Raw genomic sequence first — 26178 nt, forward strand, 5'->3', positions numbered from 1 at the left:
TAAAAAAAAAAAAAAAAAGAAAAGTACAGTTGACCCTTGAACAATACAGGTTTGAACTGCGTGGGTCCACTTAGGTGCGTGAATTTTTTTATAGTATGGTACTGTAAATGTATTTTCTCTGATGATTTTCCTCATATTTTCTACTCTCAAGCTTACTTTATCACACAGATATAGTATATATATGTATGACACATACAGAATGCGTTAATCTATGGTTTATGTTACTGGTAAGTTTACCAGCCAACAGTGGGCTGTTTGGGGGGAGTCGGAACTTAGGCATGGATTTCTGACTGCTGGGGGGGCTCCTAATCCCCATGTTCAAGAGTCAAGTGTAGTTTGTTAAAATTCTGAATACAGTCTCCTCATGCTCTTTTGTCAGTTATTTGTGTTGTAAATATTTACTCTCCATCTGTGGCTTGTATTTTTTGAAAGATTTATTTATTTGAGAGAGAGAGAGAGTGAGAATGAGTGTGAGCTGGGGGAGGGGCAGAAAGAGAGAAAGAGAAGCAGACTCTCCACTGAGCAGGGAGCCCAGTGTGGGGCTCGATCCCAGGACCCCAAGATCACAACCCGAGCTGAAGGTAGACTTTTTACCAATGGAGCCACCCAGGCTCCCCTGTGGTTTGTATTTTTAGTTTATGGTGTCTTACTGAATGAAAGGTTTAAATTGAAATATGCATTTTGTGTCTTCTCCAGCACATCTTCCCCTCCCCGTCGTTGGAAAGATACTCTTCTGCATTCTCCTCCAGGAGTTCAAAAGTTTTGCTTGGCACATTCAGGTTCTGACTCTACTTGAATGTGACTGGTACACATGGCGTGAGGTAGGGACCTGATTGTATTGTCTATATGGTAGCCAGCAGCTCTTCAAACACCCGCTTCAGTCGCCACCCTTTCCCCCCACTGACTTGGAATGCCGCCTGTGTTGCGTGTCAGCTTTCCATCTTTGCTCTTATCAGTCCCTTTAAATGTGTGGGGTTTTTTTTAAGTAAAAAGCTTTATTGAGGTAGAATCTAGAACCACATAGTTTACCCATGTAAAATGTATAATTCCAGAGTTTTTAGTATGTACAATCACCATCACCATTGGCCAATTTTAGAACATTTGCATCACTTCTAAAAGAATGGTGTGTACCATCCTCCCCATGTAGCTACCCACCCCATCTCCCCTGCCCAAAGCAACCACTAACGTACTCTCCATCCCTGTAGGTTTACCTGTTGTGGACATTTCGTATGAGTGGAACAATGTGAAAAGTGGTCTTTTTTTACCGGCTTCTTTCACTTGGGTATATACCTCGGAGTGGGACTGGTGGGTCATATGGTAATTAATTTTAATCAGTGGAGGACCTGCCAGACCATTTTCCAAAGCAGCCACATCATTTTACATTCCCACCAGCAGTGTATGAAGGTCCTGATTTCTCCATATCTTCACCTGCCCTTGTGCGTATCGGACTTCTTGATTCCAGCTCTCTCGGTGGGTGGGGAAGTAATATCGTCATGGTTTGGGTTTGCAGTTCCCCTCCCTTTGACAAACCTGAGACCGTGAAGACTTAACCTCTGTGTTTTTTTCTAAGAATTTGATGTTTTTAGCTCTTCCATTCAGATCTTTGGGCCATTTTTTAAACTGATAAGTGTATTTTATTGAGCATATATTTTGTTCCACTGGCTGTTAAGCATATACAGATGACTTTATTTGTTGCTTAACATGGTCCTAAAAAGTCATTTCCATGGCAGTACATTTTTACAAATGGGAAACCAAGGTTTAGTCATATCGACTTAACTAACCATGATCACAGAACATCACAGGTGGAAAAGTTTAGTTTCAAATTCAGGTCTTTCTGGTGCCAAAAGCCCTTGGTGCTCTTAAGTTTCTTTCTTTTTAAAACATTAACATATAATGTATTATTTGTTTCAGGGGTACAGGTCCTGATTCATCAGTTTCATATAATACCCAGTGCTCCTTACAACACACACCGTCCCCAGTGTCCATCACCCAGTCACCCCCTTCCGCTCCCCTCCCCTCCAGCAGCCCTCAGTTTGTTTCCTGTCATTTCCTGACTTGTTACTTTTAGCCATTCTGACTGGCGTGAGGTGGTATCTCACTGTGGTTTTGATTTGTATTTCCCTGATGCCGAGTGATGTGGAGCACTTTTTCATGTGTCTGTTGGCCAGGTCTTTGGGTCGTTTTGTGTATATGTCTGCCCATGGTGTGATGTAAGGGTCCAGTTTTATTCTTTTGCATGTGGCTGTGCCATTGTCACAGCGTAGGCAGGAAAGAGCCACAGCCCTCCTGTGGACCTCCACCTTGCTAATACTGATTTTAATGACTCAAAAAATTTTATAAATTAAAGGTTTGCTCATTTCAGCAGACCGTCACTGGATTAACAGTAATTAGGTTTTATTGTCATTATCTTGGAAATTGCCCTGCATGCATCTCTGAACATGGGCTTATTTATATGTGAGCACATAAATCACTGTCTCAGGGAATTGTTTTCACATAAGAGGAACTTGGAGGATTATCAAGTTCAAGTGGTCTGCTTTAACTGAAAAACTAGTTATTTGCGAGGCCGGGGAAGCCCTGATGGGAAGTGTGTGCCACTTTCCGTGGCATGAATATTCCCAGCATGGCTGGTTTCGAGCCACCAGAGCGAGCTCTCAGAGTGTGGAGCTGGGGGAGATGCGCAGTCCGCACACACTGGCTCCCGCACACCGCCGTGTACACCCCACTGCGTTTTTGATACGAAAAAGAAACTGTGGTCCCACAGCTTTTTCTGGGGCAAAACTGGTCTCTGTCAGCAACATTGTCATCAGCTGCTTTCGTCCCCCGTGCTTGTCTGTGGTTGTCCTGCCCGGCCCTGGGAGGGAAGAAGAGGCTTGGGAGTCTGATCGACGCAGGGAACTGAGAAGCGAAGTGGTTTCCAGGTGGGATGTAGGGAAGGGCCAAGAAGACGCAAAGAGCAAAGAAGTCCCAATCCCATCGGACATGCCACCGGCAGGAGCACTCTCCAGCCTCTGACCCCTGCACTGCCCATGTCATATCCACTTAGAGGGGACATCCAGGTCCCCTGGGGGGAAGCCAGGTATCTGGAGAACAGCCCAAGGAGGTCAGAAATCTCCAGATTTGGGGGTTCGGGGGGCAGGTGGTGCAGTCGTTTAAGCCTCCAGCTGGATTTCAGCTCAGGTCATGGTCTCAGGGTCATGCAATTGAGCCCCGTGTCCCATGTCTGTTCCAGCCGTCGTTCCTTGCTCTGGGCACAGAGGGCCTGGGAATGCCCCCACCAGCACATTGGAGACTTAGCAAGGGCTAAGCAAGGGCTCCCAGACCACCCTCGCCACAGCCCTCCCCTTGTGCTGGCCACTTGGGACTCAGGGTGGGGAGGTGGGTCCAGAGTGTGGTGGGAGCCTGGCCGGGTGGGGGGCCCTGGGTGCAGGGGAGGGGTCCCCACAGAAAAATGAGGCTGGCCCCCAACTCAGTATGCCAGGGCAGGGGCTCAGCAAGCAGCCCTGTCCTGTCATTTGGGTCAAGGTCGCCTTCCTTCTCACCTCCACTCCTGTGACCTCACCATCTGCTCTCCATTCTCTGAATGCTTCTTTCCCCATCCGGCTTACTCCTTTCTCCATCCGCCCCCATCCACTCTGAGGCCAGGGGGCCCTTGACAGTGACGTGATCAGGCGTGTCCCGACCCCCGAGCCCTACTATGCCCTGACTTCTCCTGGTCACTGCGGTCCCTCCACTGGGCTCCATGCCCTTTGCCCTACCTCTTTCTTCTGCAGGGTGGCTGGAACACACCCTGAATTGAGAATAAGAAAAGCCAAGAACCATTTGCTGGGATATTGGGGGCTGGCCGTGACCTCACAACCGTCTGCACCTCAAGGGCACAGATGCCCTGGCTGAGGGCTGGCCAGGCAGGGCTGGCTCCAGGCCTCCGTCACCAGGGGCATCCCAGACCGCAGGCCACACCGGCAATGCCACCGCTCTGGCCTGCCAGCCACAGGAGTAGGTCTTGCTGCCTACTGCCCCTTTCCCAGCAAACCAGGCTCTCAGGTGCTCTGTGTTCAGAGAGGAAACGGCTGAGAGGACACGACCCATGGAATGGCCATTTGTTGAGGTGTGGGACTCCGCGCCTTCTCAGTCCATGCGGAGCTGTGGGCATGGCCGTGTCAGCCTGGGCCTTGCCTTCACGGTGAACGTGGGGTCCGCCCCACCTGAAGCATTGCTCTCTAAAGCAGAAAGGTATGCTTTTTAATTAAAAAAAATTTTTTTTGCAAATGTTTGCAAAAAAATATTCATATTTGTGGGTTCTGGCTCTTCAGGACCTGCTGTCACAGCTTGCGAGGGGCAGGTCTGCTCTCCGAGGTGGGAGGATCAGAACATTCCCAGAGCCTACCTTGTCCCCTCGGGGGGCACTGGGGAGCACAGGGACTGGCCCGCATGTTGCATTGTGCTGTAGGAGCCAAGGAAGGAAGAGCCAAGGCTCGGGAAAACTAGATGCTCATTTTCTCGACTGGCTGTGTTGCTGGCAAAATGGTGTTATTCACAACCATGGTGGAGGGTCCGTAAGTCACGGTGCCCCCACAGCAGTGCAGCTGACGATGACTCTGAAGTTTTCGCTTGATGTCCCTTCTCTAAACCATCTGGGAGAAAACGGCCCGTAGTCTACAAGAGCTGTGGCTTCCACCGAGCGTGTGTAGACCCTGGGCCGCAGGCTTTATGACCAGCCTCTGGGGCATTGTGTGCAGGAGGGGTGTCTGTCGGGGTTACCAGGGGCTACTCAAAGCAGCCCGGAGGGCAGAACGGAGACTGGGTGGTGTGTGGTGGGCGCCTTTTCCTGCCTAAGCCTCTCAGGGCTGGGAGAGGAGCATCCCGGGGCCCGTGGGCGTCCGGCGGGCATCCTGGGTCCTGCTTGTCTGTTTCCTTCACAAAAGCTCCTGCTGCTGGGTTGAGCTGTGCCCACCACTCTGGCTTCAAAGCTGCCCCCAAAGTCGAAGGCCATTTGGCAAAGATAAAAACTTGACTTTCAAAAGGTGGCACGGGCTTGGCCTGGTTCACAAACCGCGTGGCCGCGGCAGGACTGCAAACCAGAGAAGGTGGGGGCAGCGCCCGCCGGCTCAGTACGACCACTCCGTCCAGGGCCTGATGAGCAGGGGGGAGCCAGGCACCCGCTGATGTGAGAACCCCGCTCTGGAGGCCACGATGGCGCAGGGCTCACCCCCAAGCAACGTTGATGCCTACCGGGGACTGGCCCCCCGCGATTCCCAGGTGCGGGCACTTTGATGCTGCGCTGACAACATGGAGCGAGGCCTTTCCCTGTCCGCCCCCGACAGACCCGCTGGCCGTTCCGCCATGCATCCCCGTGGGCAGACCTGGCCCCCGCAGCAGAGCTGAGGTCGGGCTCTCGGTTCCCCCACCCCAGGACCCCTGGGGCTGCAGCCCCTTGATGTGCGGGTCTGCGGTGTGCGGACTCTCCAGCACCGGGCTTGGCTTTGAATGAGTTCATTCTTCCCGACGCAGTCTCAGCATGCCTGGCCTCTGGGTTCTTCCGGCTGGCGGTGCTTGGAAGCCGGCCGCTGCCAAATCCAGTTGTTTGGCTTAATGTTTCAAGGCCAAGTCCTTTCAGGAAAGCTCTCTCCACCCCCACTGCCCCTTTAGAGAAATAGACGTGCAATTGATTGGCTGCGCAGGGTTTTCATTGTTCTCTGCAGAGAAGGGCATGAGCAGCTCCTCGGTTCACGTCACATTCTCCCTCCCTGCTTCCAAGTGCACGCGGCACAGCAGTGGGACAGTGTGGGACAGCAGCACTTTGAGGCTGGGGTACAGAGTAAGCACTGGCTGACGTCTGTGCAGAGAAAAGTGCCACAGGCTGCCAGAGAATGATGGTGCCCACGGGGAGATGCTGGAACCTTCCATACAGGGTTTGCTGCAGCTGGACATCCCTGTTGGCACTCCTCTCTCTGCTGTGATGTTTCAAAGGCCTGGCTTAATTAATAACCCGTCTCTGTATGTGTTCGCCCACCTCTTCCCCAAGGTGGGAGGGGCAGCGCCGTGCCGGCTCTGGACTTGGCTTCTCCTTGTCTTTCCTGGTGTGAGGGCATGAAGGGCACACTGTCAGGGGTCTTGAGCTCCAAAGGCTCCATCAGAGCCAAAAGAACTTTTTTCCTGGCTCCCAGTTCTGAGGTTATCCCATCTGCCTGGAGTGGCAGAGTCAGCCCGTCCCAGCAGAGACACCCAGTGGTACACAGATGAGGGACGGGAGGGAGATGGTGGACCTGGAGACAGAGGGGGTCTGAAGCCCAGTGCTGCCACTTACGAGCTCTGCGGCCAAGGGAGGTTATGACCCCCTTTCTGAGCCTGCTTCCTCATGCATAAAACAAAGGCTAGATCATAATATGATGCAGCGGGAGGGAAGAAGGGGTTCCTAGCATGGGCTGTGCCCCATAACGTCAGGGAGGGGAGTGTGGTTGTAGCACACGCTGTTGTCCACCTCTTTGAAGTAAGCAGGATTCCTGTCCCAGGTGGAAAAGATCTCGCCCATCGCCATGCTTTCGTGAACTTTCTGCCAGAAAGCTTGAGGCGTCCTGTCTCTGCGGCTGCCTGCACGGGGAGTCCAGAGCAGCCTCCAGCTGTGGAGGGAGCGGAGTTGGCAGGGCGCAGCGGAGGGGAGGCTGAGCTGGGTGTTACCTTTGGTGCTGTTTGGGGGCCCAGGCTTGTTCACTAGAGAGGAGGTAGGACGGGGGGGACGGACCCCAGGCCTGACATCAGGGGGCGTCCTCGTGGCATCCTAGCATGCTAGTGCGTCCTGAGTGTCTGCTTGGGGAGGGAGCTCACAGGGAGAAAAGACAACACCCTGCGCCCCAGAGGTGGGGAGACCAGGCCATCCCAGGGGAGGAGAGGGGGAGGCAGGGCTCCTGCACTAGCAGCCCGCTGCCCACTCCTGCCGCCCCCCAGGCCCTTCCGGGAAGCCAGGGCTCAAAGCAGCACAGGTGGGCAGTGTCAGCTCTAGGACAAAGTCCGGTGTGGAAACTGAGGCCCAGATAGGGGAAAGGACTTGGCCCAGACCGCACAGTCAGGTGTCGCAGACGTGAACACTGGGGCAGGAGCTGTGGCTGCCGGCTCTCTCTCCCTGCAGGCCCGCCCTCGAGGGGTCTGCCCCTGGGAGGAGGGGAAGGTCCCGCCCAGGCTGCCCATTAGAAGCATCTGGGGAGGTTAGACCACCCGGCCCCCAGGCCACACCAGGACCAACCAAGTGGAAAAAAACCTTCCAAGGAGGGTTCGGGCATCAGTATTTTCTAGTCGCTCTTTCCCAAGAACCAGCTGGCTGTTTGTTTCAATGATATTCTCTGTTGTTTTTCTGTTTTCAGTTCATGGCTCTATGCTCTGCTCTCTTAGGAATCACCCCCGTTTGCCGTGGGTTTATCTTGCTCTCTTCTCTTTCTAGTTTCTTCAGGTGGGAGCATCGATGGGGGACTAGAGACTTTCTCTCTAATAATGCGAGCCTTGCTGCAGGGCTACGAGTGTCCCCCCGGGGCCTGCTCTAGCGCCCCACCCCCACCCAGCTTTGACACCGGGTGGTTGTTCGGAGCTCCCATGTCATCCCACTGGGCAGTGGGTTTGAGAACCAGTGTCCTCATCTCCTGTGGCTCTCGGGCCTCCTGACCTGGAGCTGAGAGCACGTCCCGGTCCCCTCTCCAGGCCTGTGAGGAGGACACCAGGTGTGACCTGCTGAAGAACTTTTGTTTTGGGACAACATGACACTGGCCGGGCCACCTGTGCTGCTCTCTCCTTCCCTACCTCGTCACACACACTGGAGAAGTTAATTCTCAAGTATATATGGAAAACAAGTGAACAGGAAGCCTTTGGGGGTGGGAGCAGGGAGAGAACCAGATGGGCTTTACCTGGTGTTAAGTGATGTGAAGCCGGGACAGTGTGGAAAGGAGGGTCCTGGCGTGCGCCTGGGCCGGGAGACTGGTGAGGGACCATGTCCCTGGCGTCTGGTGCCCAGGAAGAAATGGCATCACCGATGGCATGCAGGGCCCTGCTTCCCACAGGATCTTCAGCCCACACAGCACCCGGAGGAAGTCGGTCCTGGTTCTCTCCTCCCACCTGTCACCAACCCCAGGACCCTTGCCCGTTCTGGAGTCCTGGCATGCCCAGGCCCTTCCCATACACTGAACCTCGGGCTCGAGCCCCGAAAGCCTCTGGTGGAGAACTGAGGTGGCAAGGCTGTTCGGGGCAATTCCCAAAACTTGGGGAAAATTCTGGCCCAGAATCCCGACCTATATGGCTGCCCACGTCCCGGTTCCTCCCTTTGGGCCTCAGTTTCCCCATCTGCAGAGAGGACAGTGTCCCCCTGAGGGTCACTGAGTAAATGCAGCAGAAGGTGACGGTCATCCCCACCCACAGCCCAGATGGCCGATGGGACCCTGCTGGAGCTGCTTCCAGAGCTTTCTGGAGGCCACAGGGCAGGCTTGTTTGGGGCTGGTTTATGGCTTCCCCGTAAATCATGGGGCAGGACTAGGGTCTGAAGAAAAAGTGTTGAGTAAATGTTTGGGAGGAGCAGCTCGTCTGCCTGCCTAGAGACGGAGCTGGCGAAAACAAGATTCCGTCTAGGAATCGTCCAGCGCACGGCGGCCTGCCAGGAGCCAGGGCAGCTTGGACGGGGTCCCTGCACACACAATCAGCCCACTGTGGGGCCTGCCGCCCCGGCCGGCTGGCGTCCCCCAGGCCCGGAATGAATGGCCCCTCGCCGGGAGGCTTTGACCATTTACGAGGTGCCGTCTGGACTATGATGAATGAGGTGGCGTTCATCAACTTTTCGGGGAACCTGGCCAGGATGGAAGGTGCTCAGTGAATGGGGGAGGAGCACTGGCCTCCTTGCTGGGTCACTCTAGGCCTTCCTTTTCTGTGCCTCGGTTTCCCCCTCTGTATGGAGGAATGGATGAAGAGGCCCCGACCCCAGCCCCAGTCCCCCCGTCGTCCCCAGAGCCAGGCTCCACTCTCTAGAAGGTCACCCTCCTCATCTTGGGTGCAGTCTGGCCGGGCCATCTCAGGCCAGCAGCTGTTCCTTCCTGGGCCTCGATTTCGTCCCCAGAGAAAGTGCCTCCAGTCTTGGGGTTTGGGGCTCATTGCTTTTCCCTCTGGTTGTTCCATCCAGCAAGTTCAGGGAAGGTGCTGGTACTGGAATCAGAACGGGGATCCAAGGCCCAGCCCTGCCATGTGCTGGCCATGTGAGCCGAAGCCAACCCCTTGTTCCCATGTCCTTCTTGCTGGGGGGTGAGATACGAAGTCGGGATATGAATGAGGTGCTGTCCGTCCTGGGCTGGGTTTGGACCTATGCACACCCACCCGATGGCTGGCAGCTGGACAGAGGGGCCAGGGGAGGACCAGCCTGGGGTGATCGCTGGCGGCATTTGGGGTTCCCCCAGGATTACCTTAGCACACCTGGGCAGCCCTGCTCCGTAATGAAGTGATATGCTCCACAGAGCAGGCGGCATTGGCCCTGCCCAGCCAGGTGCTTGGCCCCAGGGACAGGGCTAGTCTAGACTGCTGCCCCCTGGCTGGCAAGCCCCGGGCCCAGGAGGGGTCGCTGTGCCCCTAGTGTCTGTCCGGGCTGGAACATCATCTCCACTTTCCGGCCTTGTTAATACCTCTGGTGAAGCAGTGGCGGGACGGATGGAGAAACTGTCTTTACTACTACACGGACTGCTGACATAGCGTCAGTGCAATCTCCAGGCGAATTTGAAAGACAAAAGGTTCTGTCTCTGATCCTTCCCTGCTCAGACAGCTGTATATCTCAGGTTTGCAGCCAGTTCCCTCCTGCATCCCTGGGCACAGGCGTGCAGAGACCCCTGGTCTTCCGCCTCCTCCGTCCTCCTGCCGTGGCTCACGGCTCTGGCGTGTTTCACGGAGCAGATAAAGCGGACGAGGCTTCAGTACTCCCCCACGGTTGGCTCCTTTTCTGTTGTAAGTAGCATTGTCACAGATGTTTCTAAAAGTGCTTTTTCCCTCGATTCAGCAAACTTTTATTGAAGACTTGTCCATACGCTTGAGTCCTCTTTAGAATTAAATCTTCAGGAAAGATGTCCAGGAATAGGGTTAAAGAACAGAATTCCTTTTAGAGATCCGCTCTCTACAGGAGAAGCCCTTTCGGCTTAGCATCCGTGGGGAGGAGGGCGGCGAAGGAGAGTGCGTCCGCGCCCGGGGGCAGTGTGTGCAGGTGGAGGGAAGAGCTCCAGGGCCGTGGCAGGATCCCGTGCAGGATAGGGGGCCGTCCCAGAGGCCGGGGCACTGCCAGTGAGCCCCACCCCGCAGGGGACAGTCCTCGTGAGTCAGCGTGTCAGTTTGAAACGAACGAACAGCTCCTCTGGAGTGTTCCTTGATGTCCCCTCGGGATGTTCTGGTCCTTTCCCTGCTCCCTGGCTTCCCGTCGGGAGGGCTGTCAGCACCGCTGCCTCGGGCCTTTCTCCCCCGCAGTGCTCGCCCTAAGTACCCCCAGTCAGCCCGACCGCTGCTGTCCCAGAGCCCAACGCTCCCCTGTGTGCCTCGTGCACACTGTCCACTGTTGTATTCAGTCCTCACAGTGGGGGAGGTCACCTGCTTGGGCGGGATGTGGGCCCTGGCACCCAAGTCCAGAGCCTGTGTGCAGGCCTGCAGCCAGGCCCTGCCACTGGGGCCCCCGCCGACCTTCGGGAGGACTGGGAGGCTACCGTTCCCTCCCTCTGCACGTGACGAGCTCCCACTCTGAGCTCGGTGGCTGGTGGGAGCCAGGCCCACAGCGCCCTGCTCCCCGTCTGGCACGGCATCTCCTTTCCCAGCTCCAGACAGGGGCCGGCATGGGGAGCGGGGGTGAGGGAGCGGGCTGCAGTTTCTGCCTCCGCCCCACTGTAGTGCCGGCGGCTTCTGACTGTGGTTAGTCGGGCACAGGCAGTGAACGCAGGACCCATGACAGACGGAGCGTGTTCCCATGCTCGGTGCTCAGCACCGCAGTGTTTCATCTACACTCGCATTGAATGCAGCCGGCTGCCTCTTTATGACAGAGCTGGTCCTCTCCGTGTGACGCACTCGGGGTGGCCGTTGGAGGGATTTCTTGAGCACGCTGGGGCCTGGGCAGTGGAGGTGGGTTCACTCAGCCCATTCCCTCTGGGCAGGGCCTGGGCCAGGCTGGGTGAGAGAGGGCACACGGCAGGCTGCCAGGGAGAGGAGTGACTGGCACCCCCCCGCAAGCCGGGGACATCTTCAGAGACCTTTTCTGCACAAGACTGGAACTGAACAATAATATCCCAGCATGGGTCTCCTCAAACACAGGCTCCGACACTCTGCGTGGTTCTCGGGACCTCTGCTGGCTTGTCTGCTGCCCCACGCCTGCCGCCCCCATCCCACCTGTCCCAGGCCAGCGTCCGCCTGTCCCCTGTCGGCCCCTGATATCAGCCGCCCATCCACAAATGGGGGAGAGGGGTAAGAGGGCTGGGGGCTCAGCTAGTCTTGCGAGCGGAGACGCCAAAGTCCGGAGAGCAGAAGGGACTTCCCCGAATAAGGGGCAGCTGGGGGGTGGGGGGGGGACTCGGGAGCAAGTGGGAGCTGGTTTCGAAAAACCTGGACTGAACAATCCAGTTCAGGGACCTGCTGAGAAGTCAGGGGAGCGGGCTAGGCCAGCCCGGAGCCCCAAGCCTTCCTCTCGCCCTTAGAGCTGCGTAACAGGAGTCTGTTCATTTGGAAGGGTGACCTTTGAGTTTCTGGGGACGGTCTGCTGGAGCCTCACTGCCCCCATATAGGGCCGGGAGAAGACCTTCCTGGTCTGTGCTGCAAAGAAGGGCGTCCCTCCTGAACCATTGCCTGCTGCCATCTAACCTACAGGGCTTCCCTCTTTGCTCTGGCTGCCGGGGAGTTCAAAGCTTCAGTTTTTGGTTCCAGGTCACAGGCCTGTGGTGCAGTTCTTTCCCCCTTTCTTCATTGCAGCTTCTGAACCATCTCTCCAACTTCATCTGATGTCCTAGAGAAACCTTTCTGAGCTGAGACACTTAAAGAAAAGCCAGCTCTATTTCATCCACGTTCTGTGTAGCAGGAGCCTGTCATGGGATTTGTTGTACGACTGGCCCACCGCAGATTTCCTCGTTCTGCAGATGATGGACAGACACTGGGCTGGTTCCCAGTTTGGGGTCATTGTGCACAGAGCTGGTGGGACCTCCCTGTCTCCGTCCCTCGGGTAACAGAATCTCATGGCCCTGTGGCAGGTGCCCAGGATGGGCTCACCGGGTCATGTGGTATTCACAGGTTTCCAGTTTGGACATATCTGCCAAGCGGGTTTTTTCTAGAGGCTGCGCTGCGGGCCCCTCCCGCCGGCCACAGGGGGAGAGTTCCTGTTGCTCATGTCCTGCCCGCCTCAGCATCCTTCCCTCTGGCCATTTGGGGGGGTGTGTGGCGTGGACTGCTCAAACTGGTTCGTGATGCTGAGCCCTGCTCCGCGTGCGCCATGGCCAGCGTAGACCTGGCTTGTGAAGTGCAGATTTTAACCCTGTGTGAGAGTAACATGTGTGGAGTACGTGGAGGCTGGTGGGCTGGAGGTCCCACACGTGTCCCTGGAAGACCGTGGGGTTCATGGAACCGCATCTCTGAGGTCAGGTGGGACTTCCCCACATGTTGGACCCTAAGCAGCACCAGTGAGGGGCACCCTGACTTAGGAGACTCTGCTCCCAGGCCAACAGAACAGGACAGTGTTTGGGGGCAAGCCTTGCTCTGCCACTTGAGCACTGGGCAACTTCCAGACCCATCCTGAGCATCTCTCTTCGTGTATCTGGGGGCATATCCCAGACCAGCTTGAGGAAGTGCCCGCAGGGCATCCCCCCAGCAAGCCTCTGTCAGTAGTGAGGTGCCCGACCCAGCCACCTGGGTCTTTACGGGGGGGTGGAAATGACGCCAGGCCTTCAGTGAGCGGGATTCCGCGACCCCTTCTGCCCCCAGGATGGGGCAGCACCGCCACCGTGTGCCCTCCCGCTCTCCTGGGCCACCTCCCGAGAACCAAGGGCTCAGGTGTGCAAGCCCAGGTTCGCCGGGCTAGCAGGGGATCTCCCTGACCTCCTGCAGTCCGGCCTCAGGAAGAGAGAGGGAGTGCAGCAGCTTTCAGGGGGAGGCCGGGAGGAGCGCCTCTCGGGGGATCTGACCGTTGGAGAGCATATTGCAAGGGGCCCGGCCGGCTGCTTCTAAACTAAACACACCCCAGGTGTTCAACATGTTTTTATCAAAATATTCTGAACAGCTGTCGGGAGTTCCTCTACGGGGAGCCGGAGGGCCTGTCCCCCTGCCGGAGCGAGCCTTCTAGGTCGGGCCCTGCCTGCTGCTTGCTAGTGCAGCCCGCCTGGCTCTCGGGGAGCTCTAGACCGTACTGCAGAAGCTTCCAGCCACGCCGGGGAGGCAGACAGGCAAAGGCCCTGGGCTGCTGACCCCGGGCAGGCCACTCACTCTCTCCGAGCCTCCATTTTGCCCGCCCTAAGAAGGGGGCAGTCGCACCTAGACCTTCGGGCCACTAAAGTGTGCAAGGCCCCTCACCAGGTCCCCGGAGGGAGAGGGCTCCCCGTGGCCATCACTGTTATGAATAGTACATCCCGTTGGCTTGGAGAAGTGGCCCCCAAGGGCTGGGCCAGCAACTCTGCTGTGGTTGCCCCCCCCCGCCCACCCTGCCAAAGGAGTCCAGAGGGTCCCCTTGCCACCTGTCCCCAGGACATCCGAGGGACATCGGCCACCACCAGTCATGCTCAACCCCTGCCAAGCAGGAATATGGCACTTGTCCCGGCCGCTTGGTCGGGCTCTGTCACGAGGCCCCTGAGATATTTGGCCCTAAAAGGACCTACCGCCTTCTCCAAAGATGGCATCTGTTCTCCAGATGTGGGGACCAAGGTGAGCTTCCCAGGAACAGCTGTGGACCCTGCCCACCCCTCACCCCGGGCAGAGGGGGCCCTCGAGGGCTCTTAACCACCCGGATCACACATCGCATCGGCCACACCCTGTGCCAGCTGCTTGTCTCACACGCTCCACCGCAGCCCCCGGCGGGTCCCCTTAGCCCCCCTACCCCGCAGACGAGGGGCTCTGAGTGTTAAGGTGTTTGTCCGACAATGGGAGGACCACACACACTCCGGCTGGCAGCCCCGGCCCTCTCGCCCCATCCCTGCCCAGTCCCCGCCTGAGTCCATGCGGTCATCATTAGGGGCCTCTGGGGTCCGGTCTCCCATGTTCTCTGGGAGCAAAATGGGGGAAGACCAGAGAAACGGGCCTTGCTGTTTGGATGACCTGGGGGAGGCGTGGGGTTGTGGGATGGTTTCCTGCTCGTGCCCGGCGGGGGTGCCCTGGGGGTGCCCTGCTGCTCTGTGACAGAGCTCCTGTCCGCGGGTACTCTAACCACGACAGTGCCAGGCCTCCGTCTGTCCCAACTGGATTCCTTGGGCCTGTGTCCCAGAGGCCTTACAGGTGTCCCTTCAGGGGGCAGGATGGGTCCTGGAGACCAAGGGGAGGGGAGGGTCCCTTGAGCTGGGCCTTGCAGGGGAGCAGGCATGAGAGGGTGTTCTAGGCAGTGGCATGGGCAGTTCGGGGAACCGGGGAGTTACAGACGAGAGGAGAAGTGGGGGTGTTTGGCGGGCGCCGGGGCCATCTCCTGAGCCATGTCAGGGAGGGTGGATCCCGTCTAAGTGGTGGTGGGGGTAGGGAGAGCCCCTTGGACCCATCCCTCCGCTTCGGGGCTGACCTTGGCTTCCGTATGCTCCTGCTGCCAGCCCCTGCACCTGTGGCTCAGCCCGGGACACTCCTTGGGCTCAGGAGCCTGCTTTGTCTGTGGCACAGGGAGCCTGCTTCTCGGGGCCGAGTCAGCCTGCCCCGTACAGGGGCAGTGGGGTGGCATTTTCGTACTTCTGACTGTCTGGGTTGGGGGTGAGTGGTTTCCAAGAAGAAAATTCTCTGTGGCCCAGCACTGCCATCCAGACTGGGGGGAGTTCAGATGCCTGCGGGGGTGAGTAGGGGACTTCCTCTAGGGAGGGCCAGGAAGGGGAGACCAGGCCAGGGCTCCCCGGGCCCTAGGGCCTAGACTCCTGCCTTTCTGCTCTTCATCCCTCAGTTCCAAGGTGGACTGGCCCTTGTGCCTAGACCTCTAGGACGGCTCAGACCGGAAGGAGCTAGATGCCTTGGTCATGACACACAGCCCCTGGATGGTCAAAAGGAAGGAGGCCCCCTGCTTGTCTGCTCAGTCGGCTGCCTATGCCCAAGGCCTTATCCCGGGAGTATGAGACCACCATGGGGTTGCGCCTGACCTCAGGGAGTCCACAGTCTGGAGGGGCACCCACAGGTACCCAGGCACTTGCAGTAGAGGGATGGATGCTCCAGTGGGGTCAACACAGGGACCTTGGAGCAAGAGCAGGCCCCTGAGGTGAGGGCTAGGGAGGAGCTTCAGGGAAGGCTTCCTGGAGGAGGTTACTTTTTCTTTGGGAAATGAGTCCCAGATAGCCAATGCTCTGGGTAGGGCGGCAAATTCAGATACCCATGCAGGCAGGCAGGAAATGCAGCAGAGTGAACAAGGCCTGGCCTGAGAGCCAGGAGATTCTGGAGAGTGGGGAGCACGATAGGCTCCAAGCTGCTCCCCCCATTCAAGGGCTGCATCAGCTCGTTTCTGCCTGTGGAATGCTAGGGCGTTGTTACTGGTTCCTCCCGATGTTCGAAAGAAGCCAGACTTCCAGCTTCTGTTTCTGACAAACACTCTGGGCCCAGCCTGACATGTCCGAAGGCCACCGGTGTGTGACTCTGGCCTCACTGTGGATGGGAACTGAGCAAAGGCAGGTGTGGGGTCTCCAGCCACACCGGGGGGTTCTGGGGACCTCTCTGGTCCGTGTGAGGGCACCTCTCACCCCCACCCCCGTGCCTCCTGGTGCCGGGCGGTGACAGCCGCCCAGGAAACAGCTGGTGCCAGGGGTGGGTTCTGCTCGGCAAGGTGCCACCAGCCGAGACAGACCGTAAAGAGGCCCAGTTCCTCCGTGTGGACGAGTGGCCCTGAGGCGGGGTGTCGGGGTCCACAGTGACTTCCCCTCCCTCAGCGGGGCTTGGACCCCCACTGGTGACACCCCCCAACCCCCCTGCTGGTGACCGCGAGGCCCAGAGGAGAAGGTGTTACAGTGGCTTCTCAGCTCTGCGGGGCAGGCGTGCTCAGCCGTGGGGGAGGCCGTACACAGCGTGAGTTACGCCTTTTCTTTCGTTTCCTTGTCATCTGTCCCCCTGTGCTGTCCCCCCTGCGGTTGCTGGAGCCGGCGGATGCCTCCCAGGGCCCACCGCTGACCAGGAGCTGACCCAGACGCCTCGCAGTCTGGCCGGAGGTCAACGGTACATCAGTAACCCCCAGATGCGGGATATGTCCTGCATGGTAAGGGAAGAATCTCAAAAATGAGCCCAGGTTTTCCAGAAAGCCAGACACATGAGGTGGGAGGCCCAGCTCTGCCTTTCCTGCTTGTGGCGCTGGGTGCGTGTCGTTGGCTCATATACCCACGTTGTCATCTCTAGAACACCGAGTCATGGTGCCCACATCCTTGTGCCGGGGACATGGGAGACTGTCCTCAAAGTCACCTACAACAGAGGCGGGGTTGGCGCACGTTTGTGCCCTCATCCTTGGGGAGTGACATCTGCAGCTCACCCATCGCCCCAGCCGGGTGAGCTTTGCTTAGCATTCCGGGGCCTGCCTGCCCGCCTGTGGGAGCTCTGGGCTGTGGCAAGTGCCTTACCCTGCCTCAGTTTACCCACCAGGGCTCAGAACCCCTGAGATTGGCCCAGCAGGTGCCTCCTTCAGCGTGGAGAGACTCCTGGCCCTTCCCAACTGCAGGTTGGGTCACGCAGCCTGGAGTTCTGGGCCCTAGGCTGCCCCCGGCCCGAACAAGAGGGGTGTTGAGTTAGCCCAGCCCACCCTTGGCCAAGCTCGCTTCCGTATCAGGACGAGAGTTGGACCCCCGGGAGACCACAGGGCCTGACCTGGTGTGACCTCCCTCCTCTCTGGGGGGCACTCCCAGCCCACCACAGTCTACAGTGCCTATGCAGGAAGGGTATGTCTCCCAGTGGGTGGGCATGAGTAGGGACCCAGCCCTACCTTGACAAGCAGAGGTGGGGGTGGGGGAGGCGGCCAGCCTGCGGTCCCCTGCCCCATCCCCCATTGGTGTCAGGCCCCTGGCTCCACTGTCAGTTTTCTGCGGGGCCTGGTCCCAGGGCACCAGGCAGTGGGTGGGAGGAAGACAGCCTGAAGGGGCTCAGACCTGCGTGTCACCCCCGGGCACATGTCTGTGCTCATCATGGGGGCCACCGCGAGGGAGGGTTACCTGATGCCCCTCCCCCAGCCCTCCCCATTACGAGCAGACGAGGGGAGGCCCAGGTGCCCACTGGGGATGGGAGCCAGGGGGTGCGGCCACCTCCCTCCACAGAGGTCCCAGCCAGCAGAGAGGTGTCGCCATTTCCTTTCCTGGCCTGGTTGTCGTGGGCCTCAGAAGGGCCTGGGGCAAGTCCTCTCTCAGGCCTGGGTTTTTCTCTCAGTGTGTTTCCCCCACGTGATTTTCAAGGAAGTTAGGAAACCCCTGTCCGTGTGAGCTGGCTCGACAGGGCAGGGCCCGGGGACTTCAGGCTGTCTTGTCCCAGGACAAGCTGGGTGAGGACAGAGACCTAAGGCTGTAGCCCCTGACTGTCGCGGCCCTGGCTCTTGTGTCCATGGTGATCTCCTTGTCAGCAAGGACCAGATCAGAGCCCCTCGTGAAGTCTTAGCACAAGTCCCAGCGTTTTCCCAGAGGGGTCCTAAGGCCCATCCACCCCACCTCTGGAGCCCAGGTCCTGGGCTGGCCCGGGGGACCGTGGGGTAGAAGCACCCATCTGAGATCTGTGGCTGACTTTCCTCCGGGTCACCCCACTGCCAGGTCACTGACCCTGTGGCACCTGCCAGCAGCCAGCCCAGGTCAGGGGGACACTGTGGCCCCTCGGGTTCCCAGCCAGCTGCCGTTTTGCCAGGCGCCATCCTGGGCCAGCAGGGGGGCGATGGGAAGCATTTGCAGGAGGCCAAGCTCTCTGATCCTGGGTCTTGGACTGCTGGGGCTCAGATGGAAAGATTGCCCTTGGCCCAGGCGTGTCACCTCTGGCCCTGTGAGCCGACACCCTCTGTCCTTTCCTCTGACGGTTGTCAGCAGAGCCTGCTTGGCATCACTCTTGGAGGCCAGTGCCCAGTTCCCTGAATTCACTTGGCTGGCCTGCCCCGAGTGCCTGGCTCTTCCAGAACAATCGGGGACAAGGACATATGCCCCTCCTCACGTGAGCAGTGGCCTCCAGGCTGGGGAGCCTCTGTCGTGCCCCGGGGCCGACCAGGGTGGGGAGGCGGGCCTGCCACGGTGGCGCTGACCCTCCAGAGTTCCCCGAGGGGAGGCTGCCCATGTCCCCACGGTCGCTAGAGCCAGGGAGGAGGTGCTGGCCCCTCGGGCAGCCCCGGGGAAGCGGGCGGGCATGGAGGTGGGGGGTCTGGCCGCCATTTCTCCTCAACTGGTACAAAGACCATCACTGTGAGGCCGCTCTGGCCGGCGCACACATCGGCCTTGTTCTCGGCCTCTGTCTTCCCTTCTTCCCTCTGCTCACAAGGCACGAGGGGGAGGACTAGCTAATGACAGGCGGCGCCCTGCCCGAGTGGGGGCCTTTGTTCATTCACTTGATGGCGGACACTTCCTGGGTGCCTGCTCTGGGCTCGGCCTGCGGGGGCGGCCGGCACCGGCCGGAATCCGGGCTCCTCCCTCTGGGCAGCCCAGGTCAGCAGAGCACCTGCCAGGATGGCTTGGGGGCTTGCGGGGGCGGGGAGTGTTGGAGGACGTGCCACGTGCTCAGAAGAGAGTAGTGGGCCCCGTGGGGTCGAGCTGGAGGTGGGAACGAGTGAGTGAGGTCTTGAAGGATGAATAGGAGTTTGCAGTCGGAGGTTTGAAGCGCGCCCCTGGACACGGTGCAGACAGAGGTGTGGGAGGGCGGGGAAGGCCGGAAGAGCGGCGGGCCCTGGATGCCGGCCGGCCCCGGGGCTGGAGGCCCTGTGGGGATGGACCGTCTCCTCTGCCCACGAGCCAGTGGCATGGGCCAGCGGGGTCACCGCCAGCATTGACCCACGCAGAGGCGGGAGCAGATGGGTGTCTGGGAAGCTGCTCTGACCCGCCCACCGGATCTGGGCGCAGCCAGAGACACCCGAACGCCACCCCCGGAGCCCAGGAGAGCAGAGAGGGATGCGCTGGCCCTCTGCAGGGCAGCCCCCGGGGCGTCTGCCTCCGCCTCCATCTTCAGGCCAAGATCGGAGGCCTGGTGCTCCTGCCTAGTTCGGGGGACGTCCACAGGGACCCGTGTTTTCATGCCAACCTCTGGAGGGTGGTGAGGGCGATGTTGGGGGGTGGGCGTCCAGACTTCATGTCCCTTTTTCTGGAAGCTTCCCTGGCCCCACAGCTCCCTCTAAATGCCCTCAGAGCTCTCTTCCTGAGCCGGGAGGGCAGAGGGCAGGATGAGGGGTGGGCGTCAGGTGGTTCTGTTGTAGCCATGCTCCGTTCTCAGAGCAGCCTTGAGAGTCGGCCGTGCGCCCACCATACAGATGAGCAAGCTGAGGGTCAGGGAGGTAAAGAGACACTCACGCTGGGCAGACCAGTGGACCCTGGGGAGGGGCAGTGCTGCGACTCCTACAGACCCCATGAGGTACAGGGAAAGGGGGCCTCCCAAAGTCACAGAGGGACAAGTGGGTGACCAGGACACATGTGTCCTAGAGCAGGGCACCGAGGCTGCCCACTCTGGCCCGGGAGACTCTGGTGTGTGTCTGCCTTCCCCACCCTGCCCCAGCTCCGTGCAGCTCGCGCTTCCCCTGCCCCGTCTGCCCATCTCTCCGGCCTCTTTCCTTCCATCCCTCTCTGTCGCCCTCTCCCAAGTTGCTGTCCACCCCCACCCCCACCCACACCTTTGTTTTGCTCTTTCCTCCCTCTGTCTCTGTCTGTCTCTGACTCAGTTTCTTCTCCCTCCTCTCTCTCGCTTTGTGTGTGTGCATCTGTCTGGGTCCCTCTGTCCGTCTCTCGCGCAGCCCCCTGCTGCCGTCCCTGCCTGGCTGTGTTCTTGCCCCGTCTGTCCCTCCACGTCCTGCTCAAGGCCCAGGGGTCTCTCGGTCCCTTTCTCCATCACGCTCTCTGCTCTGTTCCCACTGCCACGGGCATATCCTTGCTGGGTCTCATGATTTGGCCTCCGTGGTGCCGTGTCTCTGAGGCCCTGCAGGGCTTGGGTCACCGGCCGGCATGGACAGGGGCACTGCCCGCTGGTCTGCCGTTGGACCGAGTGTGGCTGCTTCGGGGCTTCGGGGCTTCGGGCTGGGCCCTGGACCATCCCCTCCCGGTACCCCGGCTCCCGAGCCACAGCTCATGGCAGCATCCCGTAATTAAGACATAAAAATCCGTGATTTCCTCTGTGTGTTGGCAAACACCGGCCTGCTGCTAATGCAGTCCTTTCTTTTAATGGATTCTTGAATTTAAATGATATGTAATTAAACGTAATTAGCTGGGTCCGCCGTTCGCTAGGTGCTGAGCGCCGAGTGAGGCTTGCGAGCAGCTCGGTGCAGAGCGGCTTCCTTCACAGGCAGATCTCTTGCTCCCTCCCGGGGCTGAGCTCACGGCACTGAACGGTGCCTGGCCCAGGGGCCCGGGGCAGGGGTCTGAGGAGGGGAGCCCCGGGCCAGCCACCCGGGGACTTGGACGATGAGCCGGTGGGGTTTGCTAGGAGAAGTTTGGTTCCTTTGAGCCATCATGCTGACCTGTTTGGGGCAAAAGCTGGGAATGCCGTGGGAGCTGGGGGTGGGCCCCGGAGCAGGGGCCGGGGGGCTCCACACCTGCCCAGGCGTGACCTGAAGCCTGCCTGGCTGTCCCCCCTGGCTCAACAGCCCCCTCCTAGGCAAAGGGCGGGGCGCCCCCACCTTGCTGGCAAGTGGGGCTTTGGAGCAGCTCCTGCCCCAGGAACAGCCGAGGGAGCCCCGAAGAGCACCTCCAGGAGGCGCAACACAAGCCCCCGTGCACAGGCCGAGCAAGAGGGGAGACCAGGGGGCCGGCAGCCGGGGAGCAGTGATGCCTGGGCAGGTGCCTGTCCTCCCACCGGCCCCTCCCTGCGGGCACCTGGAGCTGTGGTCTCAGGTGCAGGGACTGCTGGGACTCGGGGCCATCGGGCCGTCCCGCGGGGTCCTGGTCCCAGCCTGCCCACCCTACCATCCAGTGCCTGTGGTTTCACACACAGGCCCCTTCTTTGACTTCCCTGGATCCCATATACTGAGGTCTGTCCTCCCACCAGCCTGTGTGCCAAGGCAGGGCCCAAGGCCAGGCCGCCACTCCCTCTCCCTGCCATCCCGGCACATAGCGCGCTCCCCTGCGGCACCCAGGTTCTCAGTAATTGAGAGAAAGGAACTGCCCCCCCCCACCCCCGCACCTGCCCCTTGCCAGAGCCTGCGCATGCGTCCTCTTACTACCTTTGTTGAGAGTCAGGGACACCAAGGCACTGAGGTGTCAGGTCACGTGGTGAGTAGAGAACCACGCTTAGCCTCAAGGTACAGGTGGAGAAACTGAGGCAGACAGTTCTCCTGGATTAGGTTTACTGCCTTTTCGGGTACTCTGTCTCCGTCTCTCTTAGAGGGCCCCTCCCACCCACCTTGCTGAGCCCTGCGGTCAGAGCTGCCCTGAGGAGAATCACCCTCCCATCCGGGGCGGGGCCGAGTGATGGGGGCGGGGCGGCCCTACGGGGGTGGGGCAGCCGCACACTCCCGAGCCAGGCAGGGCCAGCAGCGCCCACGGGAGGCTCCTGCCCACGGGAGGCTCCTGCCCACCAGGAGGGCCCGAGTGGGGAGCGCAGGCTTTCCAGGGACGAAGGACGTCCTGCAGGAGGGGCTGCCCGCAGAAGCCCTGGGCAGTCAGCAGGCGTGAGCGCCGTCCGGGTGGACGAAAATGGAGAGGCCGGTGGGTGGCAGGGGCCAGAACCAGAGGTCTGCAAGGCTGTGTGGTAGAGGCGCGGGGTGTAGCTGGCCAAGGCTTTGTGAGCCAAACGTTGCATATTCTTTTTACAGCAGCTTGAGGGTTGTACAAAGCCGGCTGCAGGGAGGATTTGGCCTGGGGGGCCACAGAGACTGGTCAAGGTGACAGCACATAGATACCTTGTGCTTGTCAATCATGTGTGACTTCGTCACATGCCTGTATCTGCAGATGCATAGAGAGCACTCTAAAAACAAACAGCGTGATGCGTTTTCCCCTGTGTGCCCCACCCCGTAACTGCCACCCAGGTGAAATCTAGAACATTGCCAGCACCCCCAACCCTGTTCCCCCGAAAAGTGACCGTCTTCTGGCCCCTGCACCATAGGGACTGGTTGTGTCGCTCCTGAACTTGGCGTAAATGGGTCCTCCAGCTGGGGTTCCTTGCTGGCTCCTGCAGCCTGTCATAAGGTTGGTGGGACCCCCATGCAGCAGCACAGAGGGTCATTTCCTGGGAGTAGGACTATCGCCGCATTCAACCGCCTACGCTTGCCACCGTGTTTCTCTGGCCCCTGCTGACGGACACTTGTGCAGTTTCCTCCTTTGTGCTCTTACCATAAAGCTGCGTGGAATGTTCTAGTACACGTGTTTTGGTGAACATATCGACGCATTTTTGTCATGTGCGTACCTGGGAGTGAAATGGATGGGTCCGAAGCAGGTGCCGGCACACAATTTGGTGAACTAAAGGCCACGCCACATACAACCTTTTGACAGCGACAAGTATGTATTTCAGCGCTGCTGGGGATGATGGATCTTAAGTTCCCGCCATCGCCAGCTGTGTCTGTGATGGCAAGAGTGAAACGAGCCCGTAGAACCCTGCACAGATGGGAGGGTTGTTCTTGCTTGAGTTGCAGACCCAGTGGTGGCGGTGAGGGTCCCCAGGCGCTCAGCACCTGTGTTGTCTCCAGGGCTCCTGGTTTGGGGCCTCAGTCATCAGGGTTGTGTGCACTGCCCTCTCCACTCCCACGGCTGCCCCTGGGGCCCCAGCTGCCCCTGGGGAGGTGGCCTCCAGGCCACCAGGCTGACTCTTTAAAACAAAAGGTGGTTCCCTTGCCCTGAAAGGACAACCACTGTAGGGTAAAGAGCTTTGTGAAAAACAAACCCTCCAAAAGGGACAACTTGGCTTTTAGGATGTTATCAGAGCCAGTGTCAACCACTTCCTTCCAAACCAGGGTGGGGGCTTCCGAGGTGGTGGCCTGGCTGCTGGGAAGCCATGATTTCCTGCTTTCTCAGGGAGCTGGGGTCAGGCCATGGGGTGATCTGAGTAGCAGGTCCTCAGTGGTATGAAGTTGCACGGGGGTACCCCGCCCCACAAACTCCAGCTCATGAGTAGTGCAGGAGGGTCTTCAGGTCACCAGGACCTGAGTCTTAGCTCACAGCACCAGGCTGCACGCAGCCCAAGGGACGAGGTCCCAGCCCTTCCCCCAAGTGTTAGAGACTTTTGGGATGTCCCTAGGAGCCCACCCCAGGTCGCTCCTGTGGCCAGGGCTCCAGCCCTCTTACAGTTCCCCACCCACATGCCCACTGGGACCCCTGCTCTACCTCAGGACTCCGTCCATAGCCTCTCCCCCAGGAGCCCCCACAGTGGCGTGCTGGGTGCCACCTGGGCCCATAGGCATTTGCATCCATGGCGTGGTCTCTCTTCTCTTGTGCTCATCCTCCAGGCAGATCTCAGGACGTATCTGGGGCTTTGGACAGTTCTACCCCGCCAAATCCCACCCAGCCAGAGAGCTGCTTTGGCAGGAGCACCGCCCTCTGTGGTGTGGGAGTGACCTCAGAGGACAGGGACTGGTTGGCAAGTGCACCCCTAGGGTTTGGCCGGGGAGGCACTCAGAGCAGGGTCAAACTCACGGCCCTGCTGTTAGGAGTCGGACATTTCTGCTGGTGGTGGGGATGGAGCAGAGCCAGCGGCCACTCTGAGCAGGCTTCGGCTAGAAGGGGTTCGGAGAGGTGACCCGTGGAGAGAACAGGAGGGGTTGTTTGCACCCTGATGGGTGGCTGAGACAGGGAGTGGGAGGAGGGGGCATCGGTAACCCGGTACAGAAGGACCTGGAGGCCTCCTGAGGGCCCGTGCTAGACGCAGGGAGAAAGAGGCTCCGAAGGGGTCACGGATGGTCTAACCTGCGACCCTGCTCTCCAGGCCCAGTGATGAGCGGCATCCGGACGTGAAGGCTGATGGATACGTGGACAACCTGGCAGAGGCCGTGGACCTGCTTCTGCAGCACGCGGACAAGTGACGAGCCTCGTAGGGCGACCCCCGCCTGGCGCCACCCCTCCCCTGGGCCCCAGGGTGCAGGCCAGGCTTGCTTCCCCCAGCCTCCCGTGGAGCTGTTCCTCCGGGGATGGCCTGCTGCCCCAGCCACCCCCCAACCCGGTGAGGTCAGACAGTGGGACAGACCCGTCTGGGTGTCTCCAGACAAGGAGAACCCTTGTCTCTAGGAACGCTCTCCAGCCGCACCCAGTCGTATGAGTGTCCCAGCTGACTGGCCCGAGGGACCTCGACTCCCCGGCCCTCTGTCACACGTTCTGTGCATTTGACGGAGGGGCCTGGAGAAGGCGGGGGCTTCCTGCACCGTCCATGCAGCCCGGGGCTGAAGCAGCCTCCCTGGGAAGGCCCAGCACCCCCCGCCAGCCTCCTTGCCCCCACCCTGAGTCCGAGCGGCCCCTTGGCACCCCTTCCCCCTCCTACCCCAAAAGGCACCTTGGAGCCCAAGGCTGGGGCAGCTCCCCGGGGACCCTGAAGACTGCCGTCCTATAATCAAGAACTTCAAGGCTGTGGGCCCAGAGGGTGGTCCAGGGCCCTAACTCGGTAGTCGTGAATGTGTCTTGCCCAGCGTCTGCCGGGGCAGCTACTGGTTAAATAAATAAACTGTCCTGACCCGACTGGGTCTCTGACTCAGTTTGACACCCAGAGGGCCCAAGGAAGGGTGGGGGGTGCCCGGCCCTGGCCTGGTGCTGCCACATGCTTGAGCTCGAGCAGCCAGAGGCCCCGTCCCCCGGACACCCGTGCCACCCCGTCCCCTGGACACCCGTGCCACCCCGTCCCCTTCAGGAGGACGGAGGCCCATAAGGGACAGCAGGCGGCCCCACGGGGACAAGCAGAGCAGGGCACATGTTGGCCAGCTCTCACAGGCCGTCCTGCGGAGGGGGGTGGTGAGCCACAGGCTTCCAGAATTTACTCAGAGCCGGGTTTCAGGTTTCAGAATCAGTCAGCTCAACAGATCACTTGATGGCTGTTTCTCCTCAAATCAATCCAGAAGTCCCTGATGAGTCTTGGGCAACGACTGCGCGTGAAAGAGGTCATGGGTCCGTAACGGGGTTTCCACTCTGCGGAGCACGAGATGAAAGGTTGGACCCCAAGCTCTGAATCGCCCTGGCAAGAGAGCCTAAGGCCCGCAGGGGGCTGTGCTGTCCCCAGGCAGGCTGGCCACCATTAAATCAGGATTAAGAGGAACCAGTGGCCAAGTCTTTTCATCAAGAAGGGAGGCCACCAGCGGGGCTGGTGTCCATGGTGGTGAGGGAGGAGGGGCGTGGGGCCCATTAGCTGGGAAGTATGCAAATCGCCTGCTCCTGGACAAGTCCGCTAATTATAGCTTGTTGGGGGACCGGCGGGCCCGCGGTGGGCAAAGCGCACCAGGGCTTAGAGGGCAGCGTCAAGGAGACGGACTTGCCACGTTCTGGCCAGTTTGTCTTGCGGGTCCTTGGTTTCTTTCATGGGGTGCCCTTGCCTGCTGTCCTGGCTGGGGCTTGTGGCCAGGGCAGTGTCCCCTCTGGAGGCAGGACGCTGCTGTTCTTGGTCCATGGACCGGCTGCTGCCCAGGAGGGGGACGGGGAGGGTGTCCGAGGGACAGCTCGGGTGGGGTGGGGGCAGACGTCTGCTGTGTCTGGCCGGGAAACGTGCCACCCCAGCTTCAGTGAAGGGGACATCCACACTCTCTCCATTTTACAGAGAAGGAAATGGTGGTGTGGACAGAGGACCAGCCCACGGACTGGGGAGGGCAGAGCTGAGACTCAGACCAAGGTCTGACCCCAAGTCTTGTCCTTTCTAGTTCCTCCTACAGTCCTTCCATGGGGGTGGCCGGGTGACTGTGACTTTCTTGGTGAGCCTGCACACTGGTATCCTCCGTCT

The 26178-nt window shown here is 59.6% G+C and overlaps 1 protein-coding gene and 2 long non-coding RNA genes across 3 annotated transcripts in view; 2 read left to right on the forward strand and 1 right to left on the reverse strand.

The window, feature by feature from the left end:
- The window catches only part of LHPP (phospholysine phosphohistidine inorganic pyrophosphate phosphatase), a 112730-nt gene extending 87798 nt beyond the window's left edge, over positions 1-24932 (forward strand). The window contains exon 7 of the mRNA XM_082721233.1: positions 24190-24932. Coding sequence (XP_082577359.1) covers positions 24190-24286 — 97 coding nt within the window. The 3' untranslated portion in view covers positions 24287-24932. The remainder of the gene's footprint in view (positions 1-24189) is intronic.
- LOC309859940 lies at positions 1612-10899 on the reverse strand. The gene is made up of 2 exons (XR_014309050.1): positions 7890-10899; positions 1612-6074 (listed from the first exon to the last, which is right to left on the reverse strand). It is a non-coding gene; the product is annotated as an uncharacterized lncRNA (long non-coding RNA).
- LOC309859941 lies at positions 6432-10002 on the forward strand. Its single transcript, XR_014309051.1, has 2 exons — positions 6432-6719; positions 7433-10002. It is a non-coding gene; the product is annotated as an uncharacterized lncRNA (long non-coding RNA).
- Positions 24933-26178: the final 1246 nt, after the last annotated feature.

The sequence above is a fragment of the Mustela nivalis genome, assembly GCF_964662115.1.
Source record: "Mustela nivalis genome assembly, chromosome: 2".
NCBI lineage: Eukaryota > Metazoa > Chordata > Mammalia > Carnivora > Mustelidae > Mustela > Mustela nivalis.